General features: G+C 37.8%; 1 protein-coding gene and 1 long non-coding RNA gene across 7 annotated transcripts; both read left to right on the forward strand.

The window, feature by feature from the left end:
• Positions 1 to 1,882: 1,882 nt before the first annotated feature.
• On the forward strand, positions 1,883 to 9,928 carry LOC132276994 (uncharacterized). Of its 6 annotated transcripts, none has more exons than XR_009470973.1 (7): positions 1,883 to 2,133; positions 4,071 to 4,219; positions 5,660 to 5,923; positions 6,152 to 6,330; positions 6,435 to 6,557; positions 7,654 to 7,721; positions 9,342 to 9,928. It is a non-coding gene; the product is annotated as an uncharacterized LOC132276994 (long non-coding RNA). The 6 variants fall into 6 exon arrangements; XR_009470968.1 differs by having other exon boundaries at positions 1,895 to 2,133; positions 6,152 to 6,224; XR_009470969.1 differs by having other exon boundaries at positions 1,901 to 2,133; positions 5,748 to 5,923; positions 6,152 to 6,224.
• A 10,459-nt stretch (positions 9,929 to 20,387) lies between these two features.
• LOC132277902 (uncharacterized) lies at positions 20,388 to 21,164 on the forward strand. Its single transcript, XM_059779741.1, has one exon. The coding sequence runs from the start codon at positions 20,388 to 20,390 to the stop codon at positions 21,162 to 21,164; it is 777 nt and encodes a 258-aa protein (XP_059635724.1).
• Positions 21,165 to 27,774: the final 6,610 nt, after the last annotated feature.

Here is a 27,774-nt window from a genome sequence, read left to right on the forward strand (position 1 = left end):
CCACTCTTCTCTGACATTTTCTTCTTCTATTAGGACGTGGCCTCCTTTGGCAGCTGTCTTCTTCTCTCGGCCTTGGGAACCATTTTAGAGGATGGGGAAGTTTCACAACAGTAGAGTACAGGTGGTAATATTGTCATTTCACATTTTGTTTTCTGCAATATATTTTTCATGATTAAATAAAGTCAGGGTATAATAAAAAACTCACATTTTTCATTCTTTAAAAAGTGGGTGTGAGAGCAAAATTGGGTAAGGTTTAATATGAGAACAATAAACTGGAACTGTAAACAGGTGTCACAGCAATTAACCCAAATATATTCCTCCCCCTTTATATCTTCCTGTATAATATATATATATACACACACATCTAAAGATATTTTTCCCTCATTAGTGTCACTTCATGCACCTAGTGCGATGAAAGAAGCCGTCTTCAGAATTGTTCGTCTCTTGAACTCACCAAAGTTACGTGGTCTTGCCAATCTTGACAATGTTGAAGATTCTGCTCAGCTCAGTTATGTTCTTCTTAAATGGAGCTAACTGTTGTAGTTGGCGTCACATCGAATGCAACTCTGGACAAGGTGAGGTCTCTAAATGCCTTTTGCGGTTTGATCATTGCAATTTGGTCTAAGCAGATCACCGGAGCTAAAACTGAAGCTTGTCGGCCCTGAAAGCCACCGGACTGAATTGGGTCGTGGACCTCGCGCGTGGTTGCTAGCTTCGAGCTATGCTTAAGCTTTACCGCACTTGGGTCTTCTAGCTCACTGGTTTTGTCGCCGGTGACGATGCTGGTGGGCAGGGCCGGGCTTCAAATTGAAATTTTTTTGAGAGGCATTAGATGAATTTTAAATATGAGGCCCAAGTTTTACACATGCACAAAAAAAAAAAAAAATTATAAAAGTGCGAACTGTTTTTTTGAGGCCCTTTACATAATTTGAATTTGGTTATAATTTTTTATTTTATTTTTTGTTTTTGGTGGCCCATCATTCATGGGCCTATAAAATTTGAGGCCCCTTAAATTCTAAGGCCCTAGGCGACCGCCTTGGGTCAGGGACTCAGGGCCGGCCCTGCTTGCGGGTCGAGGTTCGGCCGGAGTCTCATGCAGATTGTGGAAGTCCTCGTTTTTGTTGTCCTAAAAATCAAACCAACACATTTCCTGATCTTTAATTTCTCAAAAAAAAAAAAAAAAAAAAAAAAAATATATATATATATATATATATGTACACCAACCCAGAAGTTGGATCAATGTTGTTGCCACATCGATCATGACACAACAATCGCTGCAAATCACTGTTGCCACATCGATATTCTTCTCCTCCTCCATAAAAAAGTTGGGGAACTAGCTGTAGCGAACTCGGCGGCATAAAATCCAATTTGCAGCGATCTGTCGAACCGTCTCGGCTCCCATTGATTGCTTTTGAATCGTCTCGGCTCTAGCCCTAACTGATCTGTCGAAGACAGAACAATCTCTTACATAACCTTTAGTGAAAGTATATAACTTGAATTTTATGGTGGTGTTTTGATGGTACCGCGTTGACCGTGGCGGCGGCAAAGATTAAGGTTTTTCTAATGGTGATTTGTTTGGGTGTTGCAGATGAGAGTGAAAGTATATAGAAAGTGGTGGTTGGTGGTCGTGGTGTTGTGGTGGTGTAGGCGGCGGTGTTATATTGAAGTGGACTGGAATGGAGTGTTTGAGTAGAAGTATGAAAGGCGTTTTGTTCATCGGATAAAAGAATAAAAGTTGTTTTGACTGTTTGAGTAGAAGAATAAAAGCTTAACCAAACGCGTAAAAACGCGTGTTTGGTTTAAGCTTTTATGGAAAACAATAAAAAAGTATTTAGTAAAAACAACCCGTTCCAAACTGGCCCATTCTAAACCCGTAGCCTGCCATCTAAAAGCCCAAAGGCCGGGCTTGGGATTCTTAGGTAAAAACAACCCGTTATGCACCGCTTATCCTCTCCCACCCCTTGACAACCACACCGCCGCTCCTCTCTGTCTTCTACGTTCTGACTTTTCTCTTTCTTCCCCCACCCCCAATCCCCAACCTCCAATTGAAGCATTTTTTTTTTTTTTTGTTCACTTTCACTTCAGATCTACTCTCCTGTCTCTCTCTTTCCTGCTCTCTCCCATCGAATTAAGGTATGTTTTTATTTTTTATTATTTTTTGTGCATGGTTGTTGAACTCCGATTTCTCAATACTTCGCTCTACTCTCTATCTTTGTGTTTCCCTAAAAAAAATGTTTCTTTCTAGAATCTAAAAATTACTAATTTTGGAATTCTGATTTCTAAATCTTTGATGTGTTTTAGCAATTCAACAAGCCCATTATTTCTTCTTAGAAGAAAATATCCTTTGAGTTTTTTTTTTTTTTTAAATAACAATTGAAGAGCCCATTATTTCTTCTTAGTTTTTTATTTTTGAAGAAAAATTCCTCTTAATGTATTTTTTCTTGGTTTTCTGGTTAGACATTTTGGGTGGTTTACTGGGGTTTCTTTAATCTATAGTGGCTACCTTAGGGCTAGGGTTAGGTTTATGTGTTTACTAAATTTTTTAATGAAAAAATTATACTCCTATTAACTAAAAATGTTACTGTAAAATATATTGAAGTGGACTGGAATGGAGTGTTTGAGTAGAAGTATAAAAGGTGTTTTGTTCATCGAATGAAAGAATAAAAGGTGTTTGAGTAGAAGAATAAAAGCTTTAAAAACGCGTTTGGTTAAGCTTTTATGGAAAACAATAAAAAAATATTTAGAAACATGTATATAATTCAGTATATAATTCAATTCAGAAACATGTTTCAAGTCAGAGTATCCAGGAAAAAGAGATTTCAAAATTACCGAATTGACTGCCCCAATCAGCAAATTCAAAAGATCTAGTACACATATTAGGTTAAGAGCTACTAGCCAGCAGCACAATATAAAAACCATTCAATCCTTGAATACATACACGGAACGTTCTAGATAAAGCCGAAGAGAAATGAATTCGCATGAAATCAGGATCCTTCCTGTGCAACAGTATGTTCATTTACCTAAACAAATTTTGACGTCTAAAACACATCAACACCTAGGTTAAAATGATTGAAATTTTGATAAAGCAATTATTATTATAAAATATTTTAGTGTCTGTACCTGTTGTAATGAAAATTTGAGGGCTGGGCCTCCCAGCAACCTGTGAATCCAAAGAAAATTATTCAATAAATGAATATTGAAGAAATATTATCTTTTTTAAAAAATTGAAATGTGAAAAAGACAATTTATAGTTGCACATAGGGAATAAGACGTGTCTTTTGACAGTCTGGAAAAGTGAAAACAACTTACTCAACAATTTACCAGCAAAATTAACAATATGCATTAGCCACGATAATGAATCAACTGTGTGTTAGACTATTAAATTGTGTTGAAATTAGAATGTCGAGTAGCTGTAATCTAGTTTTGGATTAAGTAATAAGTTCAACAACAAATCATTTTCCGTCAACTAGATCTATATTCTTTTCCAAAAGTTGACTTTAAAAGCGATTGAGCAACAATGGCCTACTCAAACTTTTAAATTTGATGAATGCAAATTTTTAATCCAACCTCCCCCTCCCCCCTTCCCTTCTATAATTCTCCCTACCATCACGATGGATACAATCCTTCACTTCTTGATACTTGATGGGTCAAGAAAGGATCTGAGGTCGACCTTGAATTTTCAATTTACAAACCTCGGAGGTTTCAGAGAAACAGATTAGAATTGAAATTTGCAATACATTTTATTTTTGGACTAGGCGACAAGGGTAGACTTGAGCCGCAAAGAGTGGTCATTCCAATTTGATTGTTGAACAATGACTTGAGAGTCTCATATGCATCATATTCAAACAATACACTCGTTTCACATTTATTCCAAAGAAGCGATACTGGGCTACAAGCATCCGACTTTTTGATTTCCATTACACATGTACTTGATAGTCCATGTTTATCCCAAATTTGTATCACTAATTGTTAGTCCATGATAGTCCATTTGTTTTTTTCTTGAATAATTTTAAATATGTTACTAAATGATTGATTACAAATTTACCTACACTGATTCTGAATTTGAACAGGTTATTCAAATACGTAAATACTTACAATAACACGACGACTCGTTGATCCGCCTGAAGCCCTTTTCAAAGTAGCTGACCGTTTTTGCTCCCTTGTCTACATAAATGCAAACATGCCTTTACTTATCAAACAAATGCAAGCATGCCATCAGGTAACGAAATTTTTTCCCATAAATAATTATACGAATATAATTCCAAATTATTTTTATGTATATATACACAGAATAAAAATAAATGTTACCATAAATAATTCAGCTTATAAAGCTTTAGGAGGACCTGTGACATTTTGGGGCCACAATAATTGTAACACACGCAAGTATTTAGATGATACATAAAACATGCTGCTAATAGAAGAGTAAAATTATCCTGTCAAGAGTACAATGTATTTATTATCCTAACCATCATAGGACTTAGACATTGACATGGTAAACGTTAGAAGCAGAAAATGAAAAAGAGATGGTTTCATTTGAAGACCATTACCTAATGCAACAATAAATCAATATTTTAAGTCACTATATTATTCGAGAAGATCCTCATTGCCTATAACTTGCAATAATTAAATTAATCACGAGGAGAGGACGATGCATGGATAATAAGTTGGTGGTTGTCCATTTGTACAGTCAAGGTCATTTCTTGCATGCGGATAAGCTCACCTCAGACCCAGGACCTAATTAATCTCATTGGTTCTTTACCAACTGATTTACTGAGAAACAGTGAACACGTAGATAACTAGTGAGACGGATGGTACATTTCCCTCGATTGCAATCATCAGCTTTAAGTGGACATGTGACATTTTAGGGCCACGATGATTCCTTGGCTTCAGCCCTTGTATAGCTCTTGGGATGCGTTCCCCTTTTGAACGCTCTCTAATATATGTCTACTTTAAAAAAAAAAATGCTGGACCTATTGTCCAAACACACACAGAGCCACAACCCACACAGCCACTATGATTGTAACACACAAGTATTTAGATGATACATAAATATGAAGAACATGCTGCTAACAGAAGAGGGAGATTATCATGTCAGGAGTACAATGTATTTATTTTCCTAAACCATCATAGGACAAAAGACATTGACATGGTAAAGGTGAGAAGCAGAAAAAGAGAGATGTTTTCATTTTAAAGGATGTTTTATAACTTATTTCAAGTTAATCTAGTAGCTTGATGACCTCATAACCAAGTAGCATCCCCTCCTCTTGAGCTATGAGGTGGGGTGCTGGTTTTGCCAATGAGGAACTATGCACCTTTGCTCCTTGAACTTACAAGCAACAAGCAGAATGATAAAAGTTAAAATTGTATAACAATGTGAAGCCAAGATGGAACTTATGGAAAGAAAGAGAAGAATTGTGCAGATTAATCTCCTTATAACATCAGTTTCTTTTTTTCCTTCATAATTGAACATCAAATCCTTAAGTTTGAAGGCAATTACCTTATGCAATAAATAATCATTCAAATTAAATTGATCAGGAGGAGAGTGCGATGCATGGATAATAAGTTGGTAGTTGTCTATATGTACCGTTAGGGTAATTTCTTGCATGCAGATAAGATAACGTCAGACCCAGAACCTAACTAATCTCATTGGTACCGTCAGGGTCATTTATTGCATGCAGATAAGATCACCTCAGACCCAGAACCTAACTAATCTCATTGGTTCTTTAAAATTTGGATTGCACCACTAGATCAACTCAATGGAGCATTGAATGGAAACAAATCGTGAAGATAGATTAATTCCATTCTCAGGTTAGTCCGTCTTTAAAATTTGGATTGCAGCACTAGATCAACTCAATGGAGCACTGAACGGAAACAAATCATGAAGATAAAACAAATCATGAAGATAGATTAGTTCCATTCTCAGGTTAGTCCGTCCATCTGTGCACCCCTAATTTCAATCACCTGACGTAGTGCATGTCATTGAAATGTTTTGTTAATATTTTACAGCATTAATATTTGTTTTTATAGCAGTAAACCCTAAACGTTGTACTTGTTTTAATGAACTAAGTTTACCTGCCAATACAAGATACGTTAATCTATATTACAGATAAAAACAAAAAGATTACCTGATGGCATGTTTGCATTTATGTAGACAAGGGAGCAAAAATGGTCAGCTATTTTGAAAAAGGGCTTCAAGCGGATCAACGAGTCGTCCTCGTGTTATTGTGAGTATTTTCATATTCAAATAACCTGTTAAATTTAAAGTTAGTGTAGGTAAACTTGTAACCAATTATTTAGTGACAGTTGTCATTATTCAAGAATGCTTAATATGTAAGCAATAACATGCATATAATATAAAACATCGTATTCAGCCTTAGACATGCACTTTGTGGTTTAAGTATAAATTTTGTGATTTATTCTACTTTTTGGATCAGGGTCATGTTTCAGGAGCCGTGGACTTTCAGCTATGCAAGGCCAAACTTCTCAAAGGTCCACGTCCTTTAAATGCGAGGAAAAAAGGGGAATTTATGGATTCCGATGAAGTACAATATCTGCAGGTATTAGTTTATTCCATACATCTGTATATGGAGAAAAACTTGATTGAGCCCGGTGCATGGTGAACCGCACTCACAAAAAAGTGGGTCCCACCCCTGGTATGAGTGCGGAGAACCATGCACCATGCTCAACCAAGTTTTTCTCCTCATATATTTGTTAATCATCCCTTATTTCCTCTATACAATGCTCATTCTATTTTTTCAAATGTTAAGTTATGTTAAGGATTTTTGAAAAATCCCAAGGAAAAAAAGGCTATAAGAAGAAATCAGATAAGAATTTTGGCAGGGCTGAGCAAAGCTGTGTACTTGTTGTCAGCTTAAGTAAATTTTTCCCATAAACAATTATACAAATATAATTCAAAATTATTTTTATGTATATATGCACACAATAAAAATAAATGTTACCACAAATAATTCGACTTATAAAGCTTTAGGAGGACCTGTGACATTTTGGGGCCACAATTATTGTAACACACACAAGTATTTAGATGATACATAAATATCAAGAAAATGCTGCTAACAGAAGAGTAAAATTATCCTGTCAAGAGTACAATGTATTTGTTATCCTAACCATCTAAGGACTTAGACATTGACATGGTAAACGTTAGAAGCAGAAAATGAAAAAGAGATTTTTTTATTTGAAGACCATTTCCTTATGCAACAATTACCTAAAACTTGCAATAATTAATCAATATCCTAAGTCACTATATTATTCGAGAAGGTCCTCATTGCCTATAACTTGCAATAATTAAATTAATCACGAGGAGAGGGCGATGCATGGATATAAGTTGGTGGTGGTCCATTTGTACAGTCAGGGTCGCATGCGGATAAGCTCACCTCAGACCCATAACCTAATTAATCTCATTGGTTCTTTAAAATTTGAATTGGAGCACTATACCAACTCATTGGAGCACCGAATGGAAACAAATATTGAAGATCAGATTAATTCCATTATCAGGTTAGTCAGTCCATTTGTGCACCCCTAATTTTAACCACCTGACTTAGTGAATGTAATTGAGATGGTTTGTTAATATTTTACAAATTTGTGCACCCCCTTATTTCAGTCAGGGTCATTTCTTGCTTAAAATTTGAATTGCAGCACTAGACAAACTCATTGGAGCACCGAATGGAAACAAAGCATGAAGATCAGATTAATTCCATTCTCAGGTTAGTCAGTCCATTTGTGCACCCCTAATTTCAACCACCTGACTTAGTGAATGTAATTGAGATCGTTTGTTAATATTTTACAGCATTAATTTTTGTTTTTATATATGTAAACCCCAAAGGTTCTACTTGTTTTAATGAACTAAGTGTAGCTACCAATACAAGATACATTAAGCTACATCACAGAAAAAACAAAAAGTAATCAATAGTGCAATACTCAAGCTGACAAAAAGTACACAGCTTTGCTCAAACCTGCCAAAATTCGTATCTGATTTTTTTTTTTTTAGGCTTTTTTTCATAGGTTTTTTCAAAAAGCTAAAACATAACTCAACGTTTGAAAATATAGAATGAGCATTGTATACAGAGAAAATAAGGGATGATGAACAAAATAGTTTCCTCATTTTATACAAATGTAAGGAATAAACTAATACCTGCAAATATTGTACTTCATCGGAATCCATAATATCCCCTCCTTTCTTTACGGTTACAGTAGAAGGACCCGGACCTTTGAGAAGTTTGGCCTTTAACAACTGAAAGTCCCTGGCACCTGAAACACGACCCTGATCCAAAAACTAGATTAAGACACAAAACCGATACTTAACCACAAAGTACATGTCAAAGACTGAATAATTTACCAACTGATTTACGGAGAAACAGTGAACACGTAGATAACTAGTGAGACGGATGGTTCATTTCCTTCAATTGCAATCATCTTTAAGGGGCCGTGTGACATTTAAGGGCCACAATGATTGTTACAAGTGTTGGACCTATTGGCCAAACACACACAGCCACAATGCCCCTTCTTTCTCTATGCCATACAACTTATAAAGCACTGGATTTGTTAAGTCTCACACATTTCCCCCAAAAATCTTCTGCATGACACGGAGCCTACAAGAAGAGTAAGAACAGAAACTGGGGCTTGTTCTTTAATCATGCATTCCTTCACGATAGATACAATCCTTGACTTCTTGATGCTTGATGGGTCAAGAAAGGATCTGAGGTTGCGCTTCTATACAATTGTCTTACTCATCAAAAAAAAAGAAAAGAAAAAAGGATCCGAGGTTGCGCTTCTATACAATTGTCTTACTCATCAAAAAAAAAAAGAAAAAAGGAAAGGATCTGAGGGTCAAGAAAGGATCTGAGGTTGCGCTTCTATACAATTGTCTTACTCATCAAAAAAGAAGAAGAAAGGATCTGAGGTCAACCTTGTATTTTCAATTTAGAAAATCTCTGGGGTTTCAGTGAAGCAAATTAGCACTGAAATTTGCAGTACTTTGTTATTTTTGGATTTGGCGACAAGGGTGGACTTGATCCCCAAAAGATTTACAACATAAATTTGAAGTGAGTGATCTTGGTTTAAGTTTTAACAATGACTTTGAGAGTCTCATATGCATCAGTTTCAAACAATACACGTGTTTCACATTTATTCCAAAGAAGCAATACTGGGCTACAAGCATCCAACATTTTGATTTCCATTACACATGTACTTGATAGTCGAAGCTTATTCCAAATCTGTATCATTATTTGTTACATAATAAGCATTTATTTTTTCTTGAATAATTGTAAATATGTTACTAAATAATTGATTAGAAATTTTCTTACACTGATTCTAAATTCGAACAGGTTATTCAAATACGAAATACTCACCATAGCACAAGGAGGACTCGTTGATATGCCTGACGCCCTTTTCAAAATAGCTGCCCGTTTTTGCTCCTTTGTCTACATACATGCAACCATACCATCAGATAACGAAAATTTCTTTTTCCATAACTAATTCTACGACTATAATTCCAAATTTTATTTTCTGTGTATATGTACTGAATAAAAATAAAAGTTACCACAAATAATGCAACTTATAAAGCGCTTTAGGAGGACCTGTGACATTTTGGGGCCACAATAATGGTTGCAAATGTTGGACCTTTTGGCCAAACGCATGCACAACCACAACCCACACAGCCACTATGATAGTAACACACAAGTATTTAGATGATACATAAATATCAAGGAAATGCTGCTAATAGAAGAGAGAACTTATCATGTCGAGTACAATGTATTTATTATCCTTTGAGGGAGAGGAGTCTCTTAAGTACAATATTCTATCTTCTTTATTCTTTTGGGGCAATGGGTGGAAATTGTAATTCTGTGGATTGTCTTTTGGATTTTTTTGATAGCTTAAAGTTACAGTGTCGTCTTGGACGGCTTTTGTTTCCTTTCGGAGCACTCCCCTTTTTTTTGTTTTTGATAATTAAAATTTCATTAAAGACATTGTTAAAAGAGAGCTGTTTTCAGACCCAGACCCTAACTAAACTTACTGGTTCTTTAAAATTTGGACTGCAGCACGAGATCAACTCAATGGAGCACTGAACGGAAACAAACTGTGAAGATAGATTAATTCCATTCTCCGGTCAGTCAGTCCATCTGTGCACCGCTAATTTCAATCACTTGACATAAGTGCATGTCACTGAAATGTTTTGTTAATATTTAACGGCATTAATATTTGTTTTTATAGCAGTAAACCCTAAACGTTCTACTTGTTTTAATGAACTAAGTTTACCTGCCAATACAAGATACATTAATCTAGATTGCAGATAAAAACAAAAAGTAAACAGTAGTGCAATACTCGAGCTGACAACAAGTACACAGCTTTGCTCAACCCTGCCAAAATTCTTATCTGATTTCTTCTTATAGCCTTTTTTTCCATGGGATTTTTCTGAACGTTTGAAAAAATAGAATGAGCCAATTGTATATAGAGGGAATATGGGATGATTAACAAATATTTGAGAAGAAGACTCAATCAAGTTTTTCTCCATATTCAGATGTATGGAATAAACTAATACCTGCAGATATGGTACTTCACCGGAATCCATGAAACCCCCTTTTTTCCTCACAGTAAAAGGACATGGACCTTTGAGAAGTTTGGCCTTGCATAGCTGAAAGTCCACGGCTCTTGAAACGTGACCCTGATCCAAAAAGTAGAATCAATCAAAAAATTTATATTTAAACCACAAAGTGCATGTCTAAGGCTGAATAATTTGCTAACGTACAAGTCAGTATATTTGAAATGAAAATGCCGATGAGGGAAGATATAAAAAGGGTAATGTGCAGGGAAGATATAAAAAAGGTAATGTGCAACGACCCACAAAATGTATTGCCTTAGGATAGACATGCTTTGTAGCAGACTTGTTAGAGATGTCGAGCTATATTTTACATGATTGTAGACGTTTGTACCAAATGTTATTTGTTGCCTATTAAGCATTTATTTTTTCATGAATAATCACAAGTATATTAGTAAATAACAGAAAATGGGGCTTACTCTTTTTTCTTTTTTTTTTTCTTTTTCCTAAATGACGGGAAAATTTTATAAATATGTCAATAAAGGTACAATTGCGAAGGAGGGAAACCCTCAAATCACTTCCAACCTTAATAGGAGGGAACTCACAAGGGACTGGCCCCAAAATGAAACAATGTCTAAGAATGTCCTTGAGACAAACTCCCATGACATCTAAAACATCCCAAACTACACCCTTCAACCATCTGGATCTCTAGTCATATCAGAGTGCAATCTACAGTTCCTGTCATTCTATAGATAAGAATTTTGACAGGATGAAGGAATACAATAAGGAAAGCTGGCAGTCTTGGTATCATAGAATTGGTTCAGGTCAATTAGTGAGCCAAGCTAGCACAGCGGTCTGTATTCTGAATGAGATGATATTTGGTATATCAGATCAAGCAATTAATGCTTTCACAATGATGTTTCAAGAGTCCACGATAAGATGTGAAGAGATCAGAGAAGAGGAGTGAGAGAGTGTGGGAGAGAGAAAGATAAGGAAAAATGGAGGCCTGGTTGCATTGCTAGAGAGAGACTGACTTTAGAGAGGGGTAAAAGTTCTAGAGCGTGTGAAGAGGAAGAAGAAGATGGGTATTTTTGTAATTTCACAATAATAAATATTAGTTTTTAATTTAATATAAGATGGGTATTTTTGTAATTTCACAATAATAAATATTAGTTTTTAATTTAATATTAAATTATAAGGTTAATTTTGTCATTTCACAACCTAATAAATGGATGGGTCGAGGGTATGTGGTAACTTGATAGTATTCTTTTAGTTTAGGAGGTGTTTAATTTTCATGGAAGTTTTTTGAACGAAAATAATAGTGAGGGTAAGAGTTCCATCATATATATTATTTTAAGCCCTCTTATGTATAACTTGAGACGTATGCTGATGTTTTATGTTATAGGCATGTTATTGCTTAAATATTAAGCATTCTTGAATAAATGACAACTGTCACTAATTGCCTACGCTAACTCTGAATTTTAACAGCTTATTTGAGTATGAAAAATACTCATAATAACACGAGGACGACATGTTGATACACCTGAAGCCCTTTCCTCTTTCAAAATAAATGCTCCTTTCTGCTCCCTTATCTACATAAATGCAAACATTCATCAGGTAACGATTTTCCATAAATTTCTGCATTTAAATTTACAAGGTACTCATTTATTTATGGAAATCATGTAGGTATCGAATCGACCACCCCTTTCAAATACACCTTCTATAGCGCTCTCTCTTCTCTCACACCTGCTGCTGTTGTCTCGAACTTTCCCTTTTAGGTCGAAATGATTGGAGCGCTGATCCCAAAATGTAAGAACACGCGATTGATTAGTAAATCTAGACATCTTAGAACTGGAAATTAGGACTTCCAATCGATATCGATTGAGAGACCCCTTTCAAATACAGCTTCTATAGCGCTCTCTCTTCTCTCACAGCCGCTGCTGTTGTCTCGAACTTTCCCTTTTAGGTCGAAATGATTGGAGCGCTGATCCCAAAACAGATCCTCTTAAATTGGCCAGGTCCAGCGCAACAAAAGCCTGATCCATCAACTCAACTTCCAAAACACACCTACTTTAATCATAGTCAAGACCTTATATATAGAAATTCTCCTTCAACGAGGGTAGAGCCAAATCAATCTTAACGAAGGGACAAGATTAACTCCCTAGAAGGTTATACTAGGACATACAAAACATTCCAGGAAATTAAAGAATATGAAACCTTCTAGGACATACAAAACATTCCAGGAAATTAAAGAAAATGAAATGTCTAATAAAATTCTATAAAGCTTTATAGATTCCTAAAACTTCTCTGATATTCTGATATGATATAATCTACTTCTAAGTGAGTTCCAATAACATATTACACCTTACACTCCTGCCATCACACCTTACGTTCTTACCATCATGTCTTACGCTTTCACTGCGCACTCTGATCACATTAATACACCAAAATTATCTAGATTAAATAACATTAGTATATAAAAAGTCTCCAAAGTGGGTACAAAATGGTTACTTAAAAAATTTCCACCTCTGTATGTCCTAAAGGAAAAAAGAAAAAAAGGAACAAAAAAAAAAAACAGTGATTTCAGTTTTTATGGATTTTTATAAAATAATTTTTTTTTTTGGTTAAAATTGACTGTCAAACATATAATAGGAGGGGTAATTTGCACATATTAATTTTTATGCACATATTAAATAGTTGGTTTTTTTTTTTTGGCACCATTTTTTTTTTCCTATTAAATGTCATAAATTGTCCTAATACAATGGTCACTTTTTAAAGTTGACTAGTGGTGGTTGGTCCATTAGCATCACTCAAAATTACCGTCGGCCCTAACAAGACAAAAGTTCCATCCTAGAGGAACTCCACTAACTTTTTAATCAATTTAAACCACACAAATTACATTTAACATAAATTTCATTATAAGATTAATACAACAAGAACATATATATACACACACACACACATATACATATCTATCCTACAATCCCCAATTAGGAGTACTTATCATAAATCATCATAAAATTGAAAGAATCATTTGAATGGATTCAAATCTCTTTCTTGGTCATGTTTCAGGTCACAGTCTCATCACTTTTTCACTAGCATCATTTAGCAATTTGTGTAGCCTAAAAATAATAGAGAACATGTTATTGAAGATGAGCAGGAGTGTGAATTTAAGTCTAAATTTATTAAATCGTCTAAATTCGGTTATTAATATTATATTATTAATTAGGAAAAAAAATTATATTATTTAGATATTTAAATTTAAGTGAGTGGATTAATAATGAGTAAAAAGTGACTACCCATTTAATTTAATGGTTAATGGTAGGTTAATAGTGGGTATCCATCTTAACCCGCTCAAACAAATTTTTTTATTTTTTATTTTTCTGTCTCTTCTGTTTTCTCTCTTTTTCTGTCATAAAAAACAAAAAATTATATACTTGAAATCAAAAAATTAATGTTAAAACAATTATTTATTTATTTTTTGTTAGTCAACAATCATTATATTAATAATATTATTGGAAATGTAGGTGTTTCTACCTCTCTTTTCCTCATTTTCTCTCTCCTCTTATTCTCTCTTCCGTTGTTTCTCTCTCCTCCGGTTTTTTTTTTTTTTTTTGGTGAAAACTCTGCCATTCAATATCTCTTTTTTTTTTTTTTGTGATAACTCTCAAAATAAGTTGTATAATGGAAAAAAAAAAAATAGAAATATATTTTTTGATATTCAACAATTAAAATAATTTGACAATTTATATTAAAATAAAATAAAATTGAGTAATTGGATTGGTTGTGTGTTAATTACTCTATTTAATACCTTACTCTTTTATCACTCATAAGTGAATTGATAATGAATTATTAAATCAGTATTGGCTCGCCCCATTCATAATGAGTTCAAAATCAGTCCAAATTCCCTCAATTTCCACCCAATGAGAATGATATATAAATTAAGTAGAGTGTTGCAGTGCTTGTATTATTATTGCCTGATGATTAATTTTAGAATTTAGTTTCCATTCAAATAGGTTGGTTAGCATCTGACAATTGACATATAAAAAGATGGACATAAGATCCAAAAATATCCGTTAAATTAAGCAACAGTTAAACTGTCATATTCTAGGTATTTGAAGCCATTGTTTAATACTACCAATACCCTTCTATATTATGGCCCAATGATGATAAGGACATTTCGTGATAAAAATATGACTAAATTATATAGATTTCTAAATTTGGGCAAATTATACGTAATAAACTGTTTAATGTTTATTATTTTGACGAATTTGAAAAAGAACTAGTTTAGTACAATTTAATTTATCCTAAGAATATCCACTTATAGCTTTCTTCTACTTGTACATATCACTCTAGTAAAAGTATGTGCATGTAATTGAAGCTTGCTGTAAAAATAAAATAAAAATAAATTAGTTTCAAAGTGCCCAACATGACATTATGAAAACAAAATTTTTATATGAAAGCTTAAAATTATATTGGCCTTTAAATAACAGTAATATATCTATAGATTAACTATAAAGGTTCAAGTCTCTTAAAATGCTTTATGGGTAAAATATATATATATATATATATATAATGCCAAATTTGATTTTCTCGTCTATGAAAATTGAAAACCTTGACTTCTACAACACTATTTACCAAAAAAAAAAGAAAAAAAGAAAAAGAAAAGAAGAAGAATATTGTGGTGTATAGCAATATACATAACAATGGAATTAACAATGCCAAAAAAGTATCGATTTATACCCTGGTTATTTATATGTAACTGCACGTTCTTTTTTTTTTTTTTTTTTTTTTTTTTTTTCTTAATAATCTATAATTTGTTTCCTATTCTAGAACTTCTACAATTCCTCATTCCTTGTACTTTAATCTTTAATTACTATAGTTCTATCATATTATATTTAAACAATCTTTACATTTGCTATCTTCTCACTAAATCAAATCTTACTTTTCTAAAGTGACTTATAAGATAAATAATGAACAGATTATGTGCAGTTCAAGTATCATTCTCTTTACATGGTCTATGATCTGCCATTTCTTTTGGAATACATTTCTTAAGGCACATTAATCTTGTCATGCATCTCATGTGGGGGTATAGATTAGTTTATAAATTTAACTCGTTGTAGGTGTAACGACTCTTCTCAACGTAATATGAATTTCAAGAGAATAGCATAATATTCGGGCGACTTAACTATAAGGTGATTATGTTGATTGATGATCCCTTAAATTCGTAAGACTAGTCTATTTAGAAATTTGCTAAGTGTGGGCGTGCCAAAATCAAAGAGCTTGGTTTAAACTGTAAAGAGTAGTCAAACTGAGTCTCTTTTGTGAAGATTACGGACTAGGCAATGTGTGAGATATGAAACTCCTCCTAATTGAGTTCAAACGGCCTTAAGTGAAAAGGACGAAGAAGTAATTGCAAGAAAATGGAAAGAGAAACTGAAATTGTAAATTTGGACTTGAAATAGAAAGCTATAATAATTACCGGAAATATAATGATACTGCAAAAGGAAACTAATTAAGAGGTAAGATCGGCTTCTTACCTCTTAAAGGGAGGTTAGGGGTTCAAGTTTCAGAAGAGACATGTGTGTGTGAGTAAAAAAAAAAAAAAAAAACCTGAACTAGAAAAATTAACTAAGAAGGAGTTGGACTACACTAGGAAATTTGGATTAACTATGAAACATGATTGGAATATGAATAATTGTAAATGAGGTGGTCCAGTGATTTTAAACCCACTGTTAGAACATTTTTGTTTTTTTTTTTTTTTAATTTGAACCTGGACCTTTAGTCACAAGCAACACATGCTCTATTACTGGACTATCGCACCACATCCCACTTTAAGAATATGTTATTATCACTAAAACAATTGCTACATATCCCTAAATTAGTTGCCATGCTACACAAATTTTGCAAAAATAAGTGTCAACAGATTACAATAAAATAAGAGGTCTCGTATCTCATTATAAAATGATTGTGAGAAAAAGACGCCTCATATCTGCTAATTATATTAGTTACACATTTTTTTAATGAATTAATTATGCTTGAGTGTACGTATTATATTAATTATTAATATTAATTATACAAGTTTATTTTATATTAATTATATTTATATAAATATATATTACTGAATTATTCATACTATTAATTATCAAATAAATACAACTGTTATTCTATTGATTAACAATTTTATGCATTTTGGACTTATTCAAAATACCCCCTGAGCCCCCCCCACCCCCCACACCAAAAAACTCATAAGCTTTTGCACGTGATTAAATATTGACTATTAATTCCAAAAGTGACCTTCATTATGACCATTATACCCTCTGATCTTATATAGCATTTGGCCTCTCTTTTTTCCGATGAAACCCATTTTCCCTTCCACTTCTCTTCTTCTCTCTAGAACCATCAAATTCCGCAACAAACATTACTATATGAAATTATCTAGTTCTTCTTTCTGCTAAAACTCTAACACATGATCACCAACTAACAATAACATTTGTAAATTCAAAATAAAACTTTCTAAAAAAAGTAAAATTAGATTAATTAATATTTTTCTTGTGAACATGATGAAAAACTTACAGAGCTAAACAACTGGTTTCTAAAACCAGCCAACCACTGAGTAAACTGGTTTCATGCTAAATCTGAAACAGGGTTTTGCAATTCACTCCTCTTTCCTCATCAATTCATCATTCTGGCCTTCCTTTTATTTTATTCCTGTATGTTCCTCAGCTCTCAGTTCATTTTGTTCTCCCTCTTTCTATATATATATATGCATCTATTATAGTGTTTTAATTAATGTCCAATTGATTGCCATAGTTGATGCTTGTGCCTAATATTTTAATTTGATTTGGGTCTGTCAGAATTTTTTTTTTTTTCGTGAGAAATAATTATTTATGCTGATCACTACAAACAGACAGAGACCCACAAACAAGCATGGTACTACAATGATGTTCCAACTCCATTCTCTCTATTCCCACTCTCTCACACACACAAATACACATGGCCATAGCCATTTACTGATCTAATTAACAGCCAAATCAACGTAGTTCTCGCTGTCTAATTTGGTTCCAATTCTTATGCGTAGTAAAATTGTTCAAATAGATTTAGTTCTAGTTCATGTTAGGGTTAGAACATATCAATTCTTGAGTGCAATCCTGTGTCATTTTTAGAGGAGATGATTCAAAAACCTCAATTTATATTTTTCCTTTCATTAAATAATTTAATCTATTAATTCCAGAAGTAAAGAGGAAAACTTAATCAACGTAGATATTTTGCAAAATATATCAATGTAGTGAATAACTAAAGGTTGCCATTTTTAGAAAATTATTTTACACTTCAAAATTACAATTTCATATGACCATGAGCTCAGAATAACATAACGGTGGGTGGGGAGATAATGGGGAGAGATTAAAGATACCATCGACATTCTGATCCCAAACCACCTTCCAACAAGGTGTGAACGGACAAGCTGTTTGACCACTTAATGAAGAAGTGTCAGATTCCGATGACCTTTCCTTCTTCACTGGCTTCTGTTCTACTTCTTCCTTATCGCTTCTGCACCTTTTACGATCACCGTCCACGGCGGTGAAAAACACCGCGTCATAAGACTTTCGGCCTCAAGAGGCTTTGCTTCCACGATGCGGGTGGTCGAGTACAGCTCGAGAAAATTGTCCCCTCTCACACTGAAACTGAGGATGTCAAAGACGGATTGGACCAGACCTGACCCGCGAGTGAATGATCAGGTTGGATGGTAGGTCCGAGCCTAAGCAAAAAAGGTAGCGTAGTAAGCCCAACACCCACGAACGAAGGATCGGACCGAACTGTTGAACCCAGCCCATAACGCAACACTGAAAGTCAGGCCCAAAAGGAAGAAAGCCTTTGAATAGGAGCCTTATGTAATAAGTTGGTTAGAGTATTTGTAATGGTCTATAAATAGACCATTACGAGTAGAGAAAGGGGAGGATGATTTTTTGGAATTTTCATTTTGTTGAAGTGTAAGAATTCTAAAGAGAGAAAGATGAGTGAATCTCTTACATCTTCAATTGGCGCCGTCTGTGGGAATACGTTAAAGGCTGATTCATGTTTGATCAACGTCATGTTGATTCCGACTGATTGATGACGACGAAACCTGATTTGTAGAAGTTTAGTCCAGATCTAAGATATTGCGGTTGGCTTTTAAGAGATTCTGGATTCTTGATTGATTCTGAGAGATTGGCGTTAGGTTTACGCAGCCGTGATTCACTCTATCGCGGCCCGATCCGACAAGCTCAGACGCCGAAAAAACTCTGATCTATCGAAGAGAAAGCAAAACCCGTAAAATTGGAGTTTAGATCTGTCGTGATTCGCGTCAGCGAGAATCCGATCTAACTTAGAATTTACGATTCATGCCTTTACTCCGTTCTGGAATGATGACTGGGGATGAGCACTCCAATACGGTAGAGAATGTCCAGCATATGAAGCTTGATGAGTTGATGAGCATGATCGAAGCTCTCAGAAGAGAGAATGCAGATTTAAGGACTGAAATGCAGCGTCAAGAAGTTCCGGTGATTCCGCGACCGCTCCCGGCGGGAGAACAAGTTGCACGTACTGATGTGGCACATCACGGCGAGGAGGAAGGGAACAATCTGACAGATCTTCACCGCTAGGAAGTCCGGCCAAACGATTTGCCGCCAAATCCTCGTCGTATTGATGATTGTGAAGGATCAACTCACGTGGATCCACGGCGTGAGCAGATCAGGCGAAACGAAGCCATGACTTTTGATCCACATCAAGAAACGCTCAGCTGAGGTGAAGCAATGGAGTTTGATCGTCACAAAGCTATGCCTCCATGGCACAGAGAGTTTGTTGAGGACAGATCATTCGATCCGACTTATCGGCCTTCCATGACGATGTTCGACTATCGCGGCTCAGAGAGAAGATCTGTAGATCAGTGAGCAACCGCGGGGTTCCAGAGAGAAAATGAAGCGCTCCACTCAGTAGCTCGAACGGTTGATTCACCGTTCACCGATGAGATTCTGAATGTTCCGAGTCCGAGGAAATTTTCCATGCCCGTTTTCATTCTGTTCGACGGAACGACCGATCCGATTGATCATCATGTGTATCACATCCAGTTGAAAATGGCTCTGAACACTGAGAATGACTCATTGATGTGCAAGTGCTTCCCTACAAGTCTAGCTGGACCAGCGCTCAATTGGTTCAAGAACCTACCGAGGGGCTCAGTGGACAGCTTCCGAAGCTTGTGTGATCGGTTCATAAGCTAATATTATGGAAATAAGCGTCCAACAAAGGACATTTCGAGCCTATTCACAATGAAGCAGCATGAGGATGAGCATCTCCAGGCTTTCCTAACTAGGTTTAACCTTACTAAGAGTATGGTGATTGAATGTCATCCTTTTACCGCGGTTCAAGCGTTTATACTGGCCATGACTCGTGGCACTCCATTCCACACAAGCTTGGTCGTGAATACGCCGAAAACTATGGATGAACTTAATGAAAGAGCTGATGGATTTGTGCGCTTGGAAGAAGAAGAGGCAGCTAACGCTCGGAAGACATCCGTCATATCCACAGAGGAGAAAACCAAAGCAAAGATCAGACAAAAGCAGATTCAGCCACAGCGTCAGACCTCGTAGAAATCTGAGAAGAGGCCCAGGGAGGAAGAGCTGGTTACTCCGTTGAAAGTCACCTTAGCAAGGCTGTACCAAAAAAATAAAGATAAGTTCCGATCTCCTTTACCGATCAGACAACCCCTCGAACAGAGGGATCAGTCTAAGCATTGTGCATTTCATTTTGACTTTGGCCATCAGACTAATGAATGCAGGAACTTAAGGGACAGGTATAGATGCTGATAGCCAAAGGGGAGTTCGCCAGTTATATCCAAAGCCCGGCAATGGAACAGAACCAACCAATGGAGCACGTGAAGAGGAATCAGAAGTCGAACTCTTACAATACGCAACCAGTTCGACTAATCAATGCAATTCACGGTCGGCCTGAGCCTACTGAGGAGTCAGAAGAATTGTTTCGAACACGCCTTCGCCAGGCACGGATGAAGAGGAGGATAAGCGGTGTTAACAATCTGCACCAACAGAGCGCATCAACACAGATAAAGTTTGACAGAACAGATCTATTGCGTGTTCAGATCCCTCATGAGGACCTCTTGGTCGTCAGTTTGACAGTAGCCGAATGTTTGGTATGCAGAGTTTTGATTGATCCTGGAAGTAGTGCGAACGTCATGCCGAGGAACACATTTGATCGACTCGAGATCAAACCGGATCAACTCAAGCCCACTGGAAATCCCTTGCTAGGGTTTGGTGGAAAACGAGTGGAGCCCATCGGTATGGTGGAGGTAGCAGTACACGCTGCAGAGAGGGCTCTAATGGAGACCTTTGTAGTTGTCGAGATTCATCCTTCTTACAACCTTTTGATAGGTAGAGGGTGGCTCCACAGAGTTCAAGGTGTTTCTTCCACTCTGCATCAAGTAATGAGATGCCTGGGGCCAGACGGAACTAAGGTGATTGACATTCATGGGGACCAGGTTGCAGCTAAGGAATGTTATTCAGTAACACTGAAGTATGCTGGAAAAGGGAAAGCTCCCATTTGTTCGACAAGCCCGAGATAGCAATTACAGGAGCCTCTCCCCAAGCAGAGTGGGGAGGAGGAGCCAGTGGACTTGACCGAAGAATCCCTGGTTGATGTGCAGATCGATCGGTTCAGACCGAAACGAACAACCAAAGTGGGGGAACAACTCGCCGTGGAGGAGAACCAGGAGTTAGTTAAGTTCTTGTCTTAAAACGCCGATGTATTTGCATGAAGCCACCTAGACATGCCTGGAATCGATCCTTCTGTATCCTGTCACTCCTTAAACGTAAATCCCAATGCAAAACCTGTAAAGCAGAAGCAGCGAAGGTTTGCTCTAGAGCGTAACCATATCATAGCCGAGGAGGTTGACAGGCTATTTGATGCGGGATTTATAAGAGAAGTGTATTATCCTGACTGGTTATCAAATGTTGTTGTTGTGCAGAAGAAGAATGGGAAATGGCGAGTGTGCATTGATTTCACCAATTTAAACAAAGCCTGTCTGAAGGATAGCTTTCCGCTGCTGAAAATTGATTAAATGGTGGATGCTACTACTGGATATGAGTGTTTAACCTTTTTAGATGCTTATTCAGGTTATAATCAGATCCCCATGAACCCCGCTGATGAAGAGAAAACTTCTTTCGTTACCGAGCGCGGGACCTATTGCTACAAAGTCATGCCATTCGGACTGAAGAACGCCGGAGCAACTTACCAAAGACTTATTAGCAAAATTTTCAAGGCTCAAATAGGGAAGACCGTGGAAGCTTACATTGATGACATGGTAGTAAAAAGTAAGAAGAAAATTAACCATCTGAAACATCTGCAAGATGTATTTGACGTGTTGAGGCACTACGGAATGAAGCTCAATCCAACCAAGTGCTCATTCGGCGTGAGTTCTGGTCAATTCTTGGGACACGTGGTTAATCATAGAGGCATAGAAGCTAGCCCAGCCCAAGCAGAAGCTTTGACTAAGAATGTCGAGCCGACAACAGTTAAGGAAGTGCAAACTCTTACGGGACGGATCGCAACATTGAGCCGATTCATTTCTAAATTGTCAGATCGTTGCAAACCATTTTTTGACACAATACGAAATCATGGCAGACAAGTTTGGGGGATGAACAACGCCTAGCATTAACTGGTCTGAGAGAATATATGCAGAATCTTCCGGTTCTGTCAGCTCTAGAACCAGGAGAAAAACTATTTTTATACCTCGGGGTGTCCAGCATCGCGACAAGTGGCGTTCTGATCCGTTGTCCAGAGGGGAAGCAATATCCAGTGTTCTATGTTAGCAAAACGATGACTGAGGCCGAACGACGTTATTCAAAAGCCGAGCGGGTAATACTCTCGCTAGTGCATGCGAAACGAAAGCTCAGGCATTACTTTGAATCCCATCATATCATCGTTCTAACCACCTTCCCTATCAGAATAATCCTGCACAAGCCAGACCTCTTAGGAAGAATGACAAAGTGGGCCATAGAGTTAAGCTCATTTGACATAGCATATGAACCCAGAACGGCAGTCAAAGGGCAAGCAGTGGCAGATTTTTTACTAGAATGTGATTCAGAAGACATGGAGGAAGACCTTCGTGGTTGCTTGTGGAAACTATTCGTCGACGGATCCTCAAATCAGATGGGGGCAGGCATTGGGATCAAACTACAGACACCAGAAGGTACGTCCTTGAGTCAAGCACTCCGGCTTGAATTCAGAGCCACCAACAATGAAGCGGAGTATGAAGCACTGCTGGTAGGATTTAAGCTTGCCAAGGAGTTGAAGGTCAGGAATTTGACTGTCTTTAGTGACTCGTAGTTAGTGGTTCGGCAGGTGAATGGCGAGTATGAAACCAAAGATGAAACAATGGAGGCCTATCATTCTACTGTTATGCGGGAAGCCAAATACTTCGAAAAAATTGAATTCATTCAAATACCGAGAGAGTATAACGAAGATGCCGACCGGCTAGCATGTAGTGCCTCGGGTTCTGAAGAAACATTGGCAAGGGTGATTCCAGTAGGAATATTAAACCAGCCATCCATTTTTGAAGAACCTTTGGGCCCAGATCCTTGGCAAGTGAATGTTATTCCATATGAGCCAAGTTGGATTGATCCGATCATAACTTACATCAGGGATGGTACTCTGCCTGAGCAGCGAGATGAGGCTAGGAAAATCAAATCGAATGCTGCAAAATACGCCATGGTGCATAACCAGTTATACCGAAGGTTTTTTTCTGGGCCGTACTTAAAGTGCGTCACCCCCACAGAGGCTCGGCAGATACTACGAGCTATTCGTGAAGGTGTATGTGGAAACGATTCAGGGGGAAGGTCTTTAGCGCACAAAGCAATGACGCAAGGGTACTTCTGGCCGAACATGTCACGAGATGCGGAAGAATTGTCCAAAAGGTGCAATAAGTGCCAAAGGTTCGGACCACTGATTCACCAACCACCTGAGGACTTGCACGTAATGGCCACACCATGGCCTTTCACACAATGGGGTATGGGCAAGAGCTCAGAACAAGTATGTGCTGCTGGCTAAAGATTACTTTACTAAGTGGGTGGAAGCAGAGCCGTACCCGAGAATAATTCAAACTCATGTGAGACGGTTCATTTGGAGTAATATTATTTGCTGGTTTGGTGTTCTGAGGTCAATTGTCATGGATAATGGGACCAACCTTGACAGCAAGCAAGTAAAAGAGTTGTTGGAGGAATATGAAATTAATCGAAAGCTGGCGGCAGTAAGTCACCCCCAGGCCAATGGACAGGCAGAAATCACAAATAAAACAATCTTTGCTTGTATCAAGAAGAAGCTTGAAAAGAAGAAAGGAAAATGGTTAGATGAACTGCTGAACGTCCTATGGGCTTACAGAACGACCCCAAGGCGATCGACCGGAGAAAACCCATTTGCCATGGCGTATGGTACTGAGGCAGTTATACCGGTCGAGCACTTGGTTCCGACTGTTCGAAGCTTGGCATAGAGCCGAGAGCATAACGACAATATGTTGAGGTTTAACCTCGATATGCTGGAGGAAAAGAAAGATGCAGCGGCAGTAAGGCTCGCATCCTACCAGCAGACACTTGCGAATAGCCATAACAAAAAGTAAAGCACAGAGACTTTACACCAGGTGATTTGATTCTAAAAAAGAAGGTGGGGATAGTAAAAAAGATGATACCACCATGGGAAGGTCCATACAGAATTGCAGAAGTCATAGGAAAGGGCGCATATACCCTAGAGACCATGGCCGGAAGGTTGGTTAACAAGCCTTGGAATGCTACTTCTCTGAAGAGGTATTATCAATAAAAAGTTGAGTTTCAACGTTGAATTTTGTTCATTTTCAATTGAATACAGGCGAATGTACAAGTTTCTGAGATTTATAAAAATAATATTCCTCTTTAAGAGATTGATTAAGTAAAAATAGCAGAGCCAAGTGGCAAGTGACATTCTAACCGAGTGCCAAGCACTTGCTAAGAAATAAAAAGCCAAGTGGCAAGTGGCATTCTAGCCGAGCGCCAAGCACTTAAGCAAAGCAAGTGACAGCTGGCACTATGAGCCGAACGCCAAACACTTGCTAAGAAATAAAAAGCCAAGTGGCAAGTGGCATTCTAGCCGGGCGCCAAGCACTTAAGCAAAGTTAGTGGTAGCTGGCACTATGAGCCGAACGCCAAATACTTGCTAAGAAATAAAAAGCCATGTGGCAAGTGGTATTCTAGCCGAGCGCTAGGCACTTAAGCAAAGTAAGTGGCAGCTGGCACTATGAGCCGAACGCCAAGCACTTGCTCAAAAACAAAAAGTAAGTGGTATCTGGCACTATGAGCCGAATGCCAAGCACTTGCTCAAAAACAAAAAGTAAGTGGCAGCTGGCACTATGAGCTGAGCGCCAGACACTTCAGCAAAGTAGATAAATGTGAAGCTGGTTGTTACCACCCATGCACAGATAAAGTCAATGTTTTTGTCATCTCATTCATGATATGTTCTGAGGTTACAAAAGATAAGTATACAGATGACATGACTACAAAAAAACAAGAAATTAAAGTATTAGAAGAGTCCTAGCTAGTTGCCTCTGTTCTGTCAGCCTACTGATTGTGTTGACTCGCTTCTTCACTCTCATTGGTCGTCCTATCTTCATGAGATGGGGAGTCGAGATTGACAACTGAATCGTTCTGTTGGGGCCCAATCTCAGTAGCGGTTGAGGAAGGGACCATAGTACATAGAGGAAGAACATCCAGAGGCTGAACGACAGAGGGGGCTGGAGTGACCCTGGAGGAAGCAATCTCCTGACACTCATCAAAAATGTGTTCAGTAGGAGTGGAGTCAGGATCAACATAGACTCCTGGAGGATTAATTTCTAGATCCTTATTAACTTCGTCCGGAGTGGAACCGGTCTGTCCGTCGGTAGGAACACGGTCGGAAAAACCCTCTCGGTACCCCTGAGCATACCTAAGAGTTCCAACCCTTGAAAACCGAGCGTGAAGAGCTAGCATGCCACCATTCACCTTGCTGATGGTGTTGAGCAGAGTATCACGCTCATCCAGGACTCTCTTCTCAAAGGCCATCCAAGCGGACTACTCGTTGCCAGAAGGCGTTGGAGTTTTGCTTTTTCATCCTTGAGCGAATTGTGCTCGGTCTGCCAAACGCTCCTCTCAAGTTGAAGGGCATCCCTTTCATCCTGAAGAGAATCGGTTTCCCTTTTCAGAGCGTCGCTCTCTTTTTCAATTTTGCCAAGCTGGACAAACAGTTCTGTGTTTTTGGTGGCGATGATGTTATTTTCTTTATGGGCCACTTCGAGGTTGTCAGAGAACTTTCGAGCCTTGGTGTTCCCTATTTCCACCTACTTCTGCATGGCCATCATACCGAATAGGGTCTGCAGAGATATGCATGAACACTGGTTAAACTGATCGCATGGTCAGAAGAGGTTAAGCATAAAGATTATGTCAAGATTTGCTGATTGGGAGATAAAAATTACCTCCATGGTAGATAAGGGAAAGCGGCTGAACACCTCCTTTTGAGATAGACCTTTGGCTGCTTCAATGTCTTTAGGAGTCCACATGTTCCTGTAATATGCCATAACGGTCTAACCATCCTTGAACATGGTCTCGTTCGGCTTCGCGAATGTCCCATCCGTTCAGGCGAATCGAGGAGTCCATGGTGCCGTTGTAGAGGCAGAAGCTGAAGCAGAAGTAGCAGCTGTAACAGGCCCAGAGGGGGCAGGAGAACTGACTAGGCAATGCAAGAGTGTACCCGGCCCAGAGATTTGGATCCTCCTTGTAAGAGATGCATCATCAAGGTTGACTGCACTGTCGGGATGAGGCCTTTTGCCTCTCTCTTTATCCTGAGCACCCACAGTAACAACAGAAGTAGTATTGACCTGAGGAGATGCATTCAGATTGGTAGAAGGAACGCTAACGGCAGGATCAGCAGCCACTGCGTTAGGAATGGTGTCAGAAATAGTTGCCGAAGAAGAAGTCGAGGTAGGAGAAGAGGTTGCCGCAGCAGCAGCAATAGTGACTCGGGGAGGGTTTTTTTTCCTGCCAAAGGAAGGAATCTGGAGCTGGCTCATTGCGTTACCGAGGGCTGAAATTGCGAGAAGGTTGTCTGAGGTAAGGAGGTCTGAGCAAAAAGGAACGTCGTTCAGAACGTACTTCTTCAAGTAATTATCCATATCCCTGCAAACACTGTAGCTCAAGTCATCACAAGGAATGCCTAAGGAACGGCACAAAAAAGTACAAAAGCGAGGAACACAAATTTCACAAGGACAATCGTTCTTATGTGTTTTGAATTTCTTATACGAAGAGATAGAACACACGCCAAAGGCGCTCGGGATTGGATAACCCTCTGCAGCTGGAGAAGACCAGGCTCCCCTAACCCCTACTATGTTGTTTCTCCAACCCTTTTCAGACTTGATTGTGTCTCTACATATGGACATCTTTTCAATCGGGTAGAGGTGGTAAAATGGTTCCTCAAGTCGGATCTTACTAACCTTGTAACAGAGAAGAAGATTTATGATATCAAGATCTAGACCTTTGTCGCGAGTCAGTAGTAGTAGAACGGATAGGATCCTAAAAAAATTTGGATTAACTTGCAAAGGGGAGATCCCTAGTCTGTTGAAAACATAGTTAAAGAAAGGATGCAAAGGGAACCTAATGATATTCAACTAAAGCTGGGTAAACAAGACTTCGCCAGGAAGAAGGCCAGCACCAGTCCTGATATCCACATCTTTAGGGCAGTTTCTAATTTCTATATCGACAGGGAGATGAAGTTTCATGCGAATAACATCTAGATCTACAGGCATGGTGAATATGAATGAGGATTTTAAGGGAGAAAAAATGATCTTGCAAAAGAAAAAGGCAAACGAAACTAACTTCAGAAGGAGAAAACGTAGATTACTGTAAGGTTGTTGGAAAAAGGAGTTTTCGCAGAGGTTCGCTGGAGGAGATTTGATTTGATTTGATTTGACTAAAAGAAAAAGGGGCGAACGAAGATCTGGCTAACAGCGATGCAAGATAGAGACAGTAAAAAAGGTTTGAGGGAACGTCTCTGATACTTATAAGGACAGAGTGGGCCCGAAGGTTGAAGCGCCAGGAAAACGAGGAGTTTCTTTGGAATCTCGAAGCATCGGTTTTAGATCCGACCGTCCATTTTCCCACGAGGTCTTCTTGAGCCGTCAA

Source organism: Cornus florida, unplaced genomic scaffold, assembly GCF_030987335.1.
Source record: "Cornus florida cultivar Cherokee Brave unplaced genomic scaffold, ASM3098733v1 CherokeeBrave_3.0.0_Hap2_Chr10, whole genome shotgun sequence".
Classification (NCBI taxonomy): domain Eukaryota; kingdom Viridiplantae; phylum Streptophyta; class Magnoliopsida; order Cornales; family Cornaceae; genus Cornus; species Cornus florida.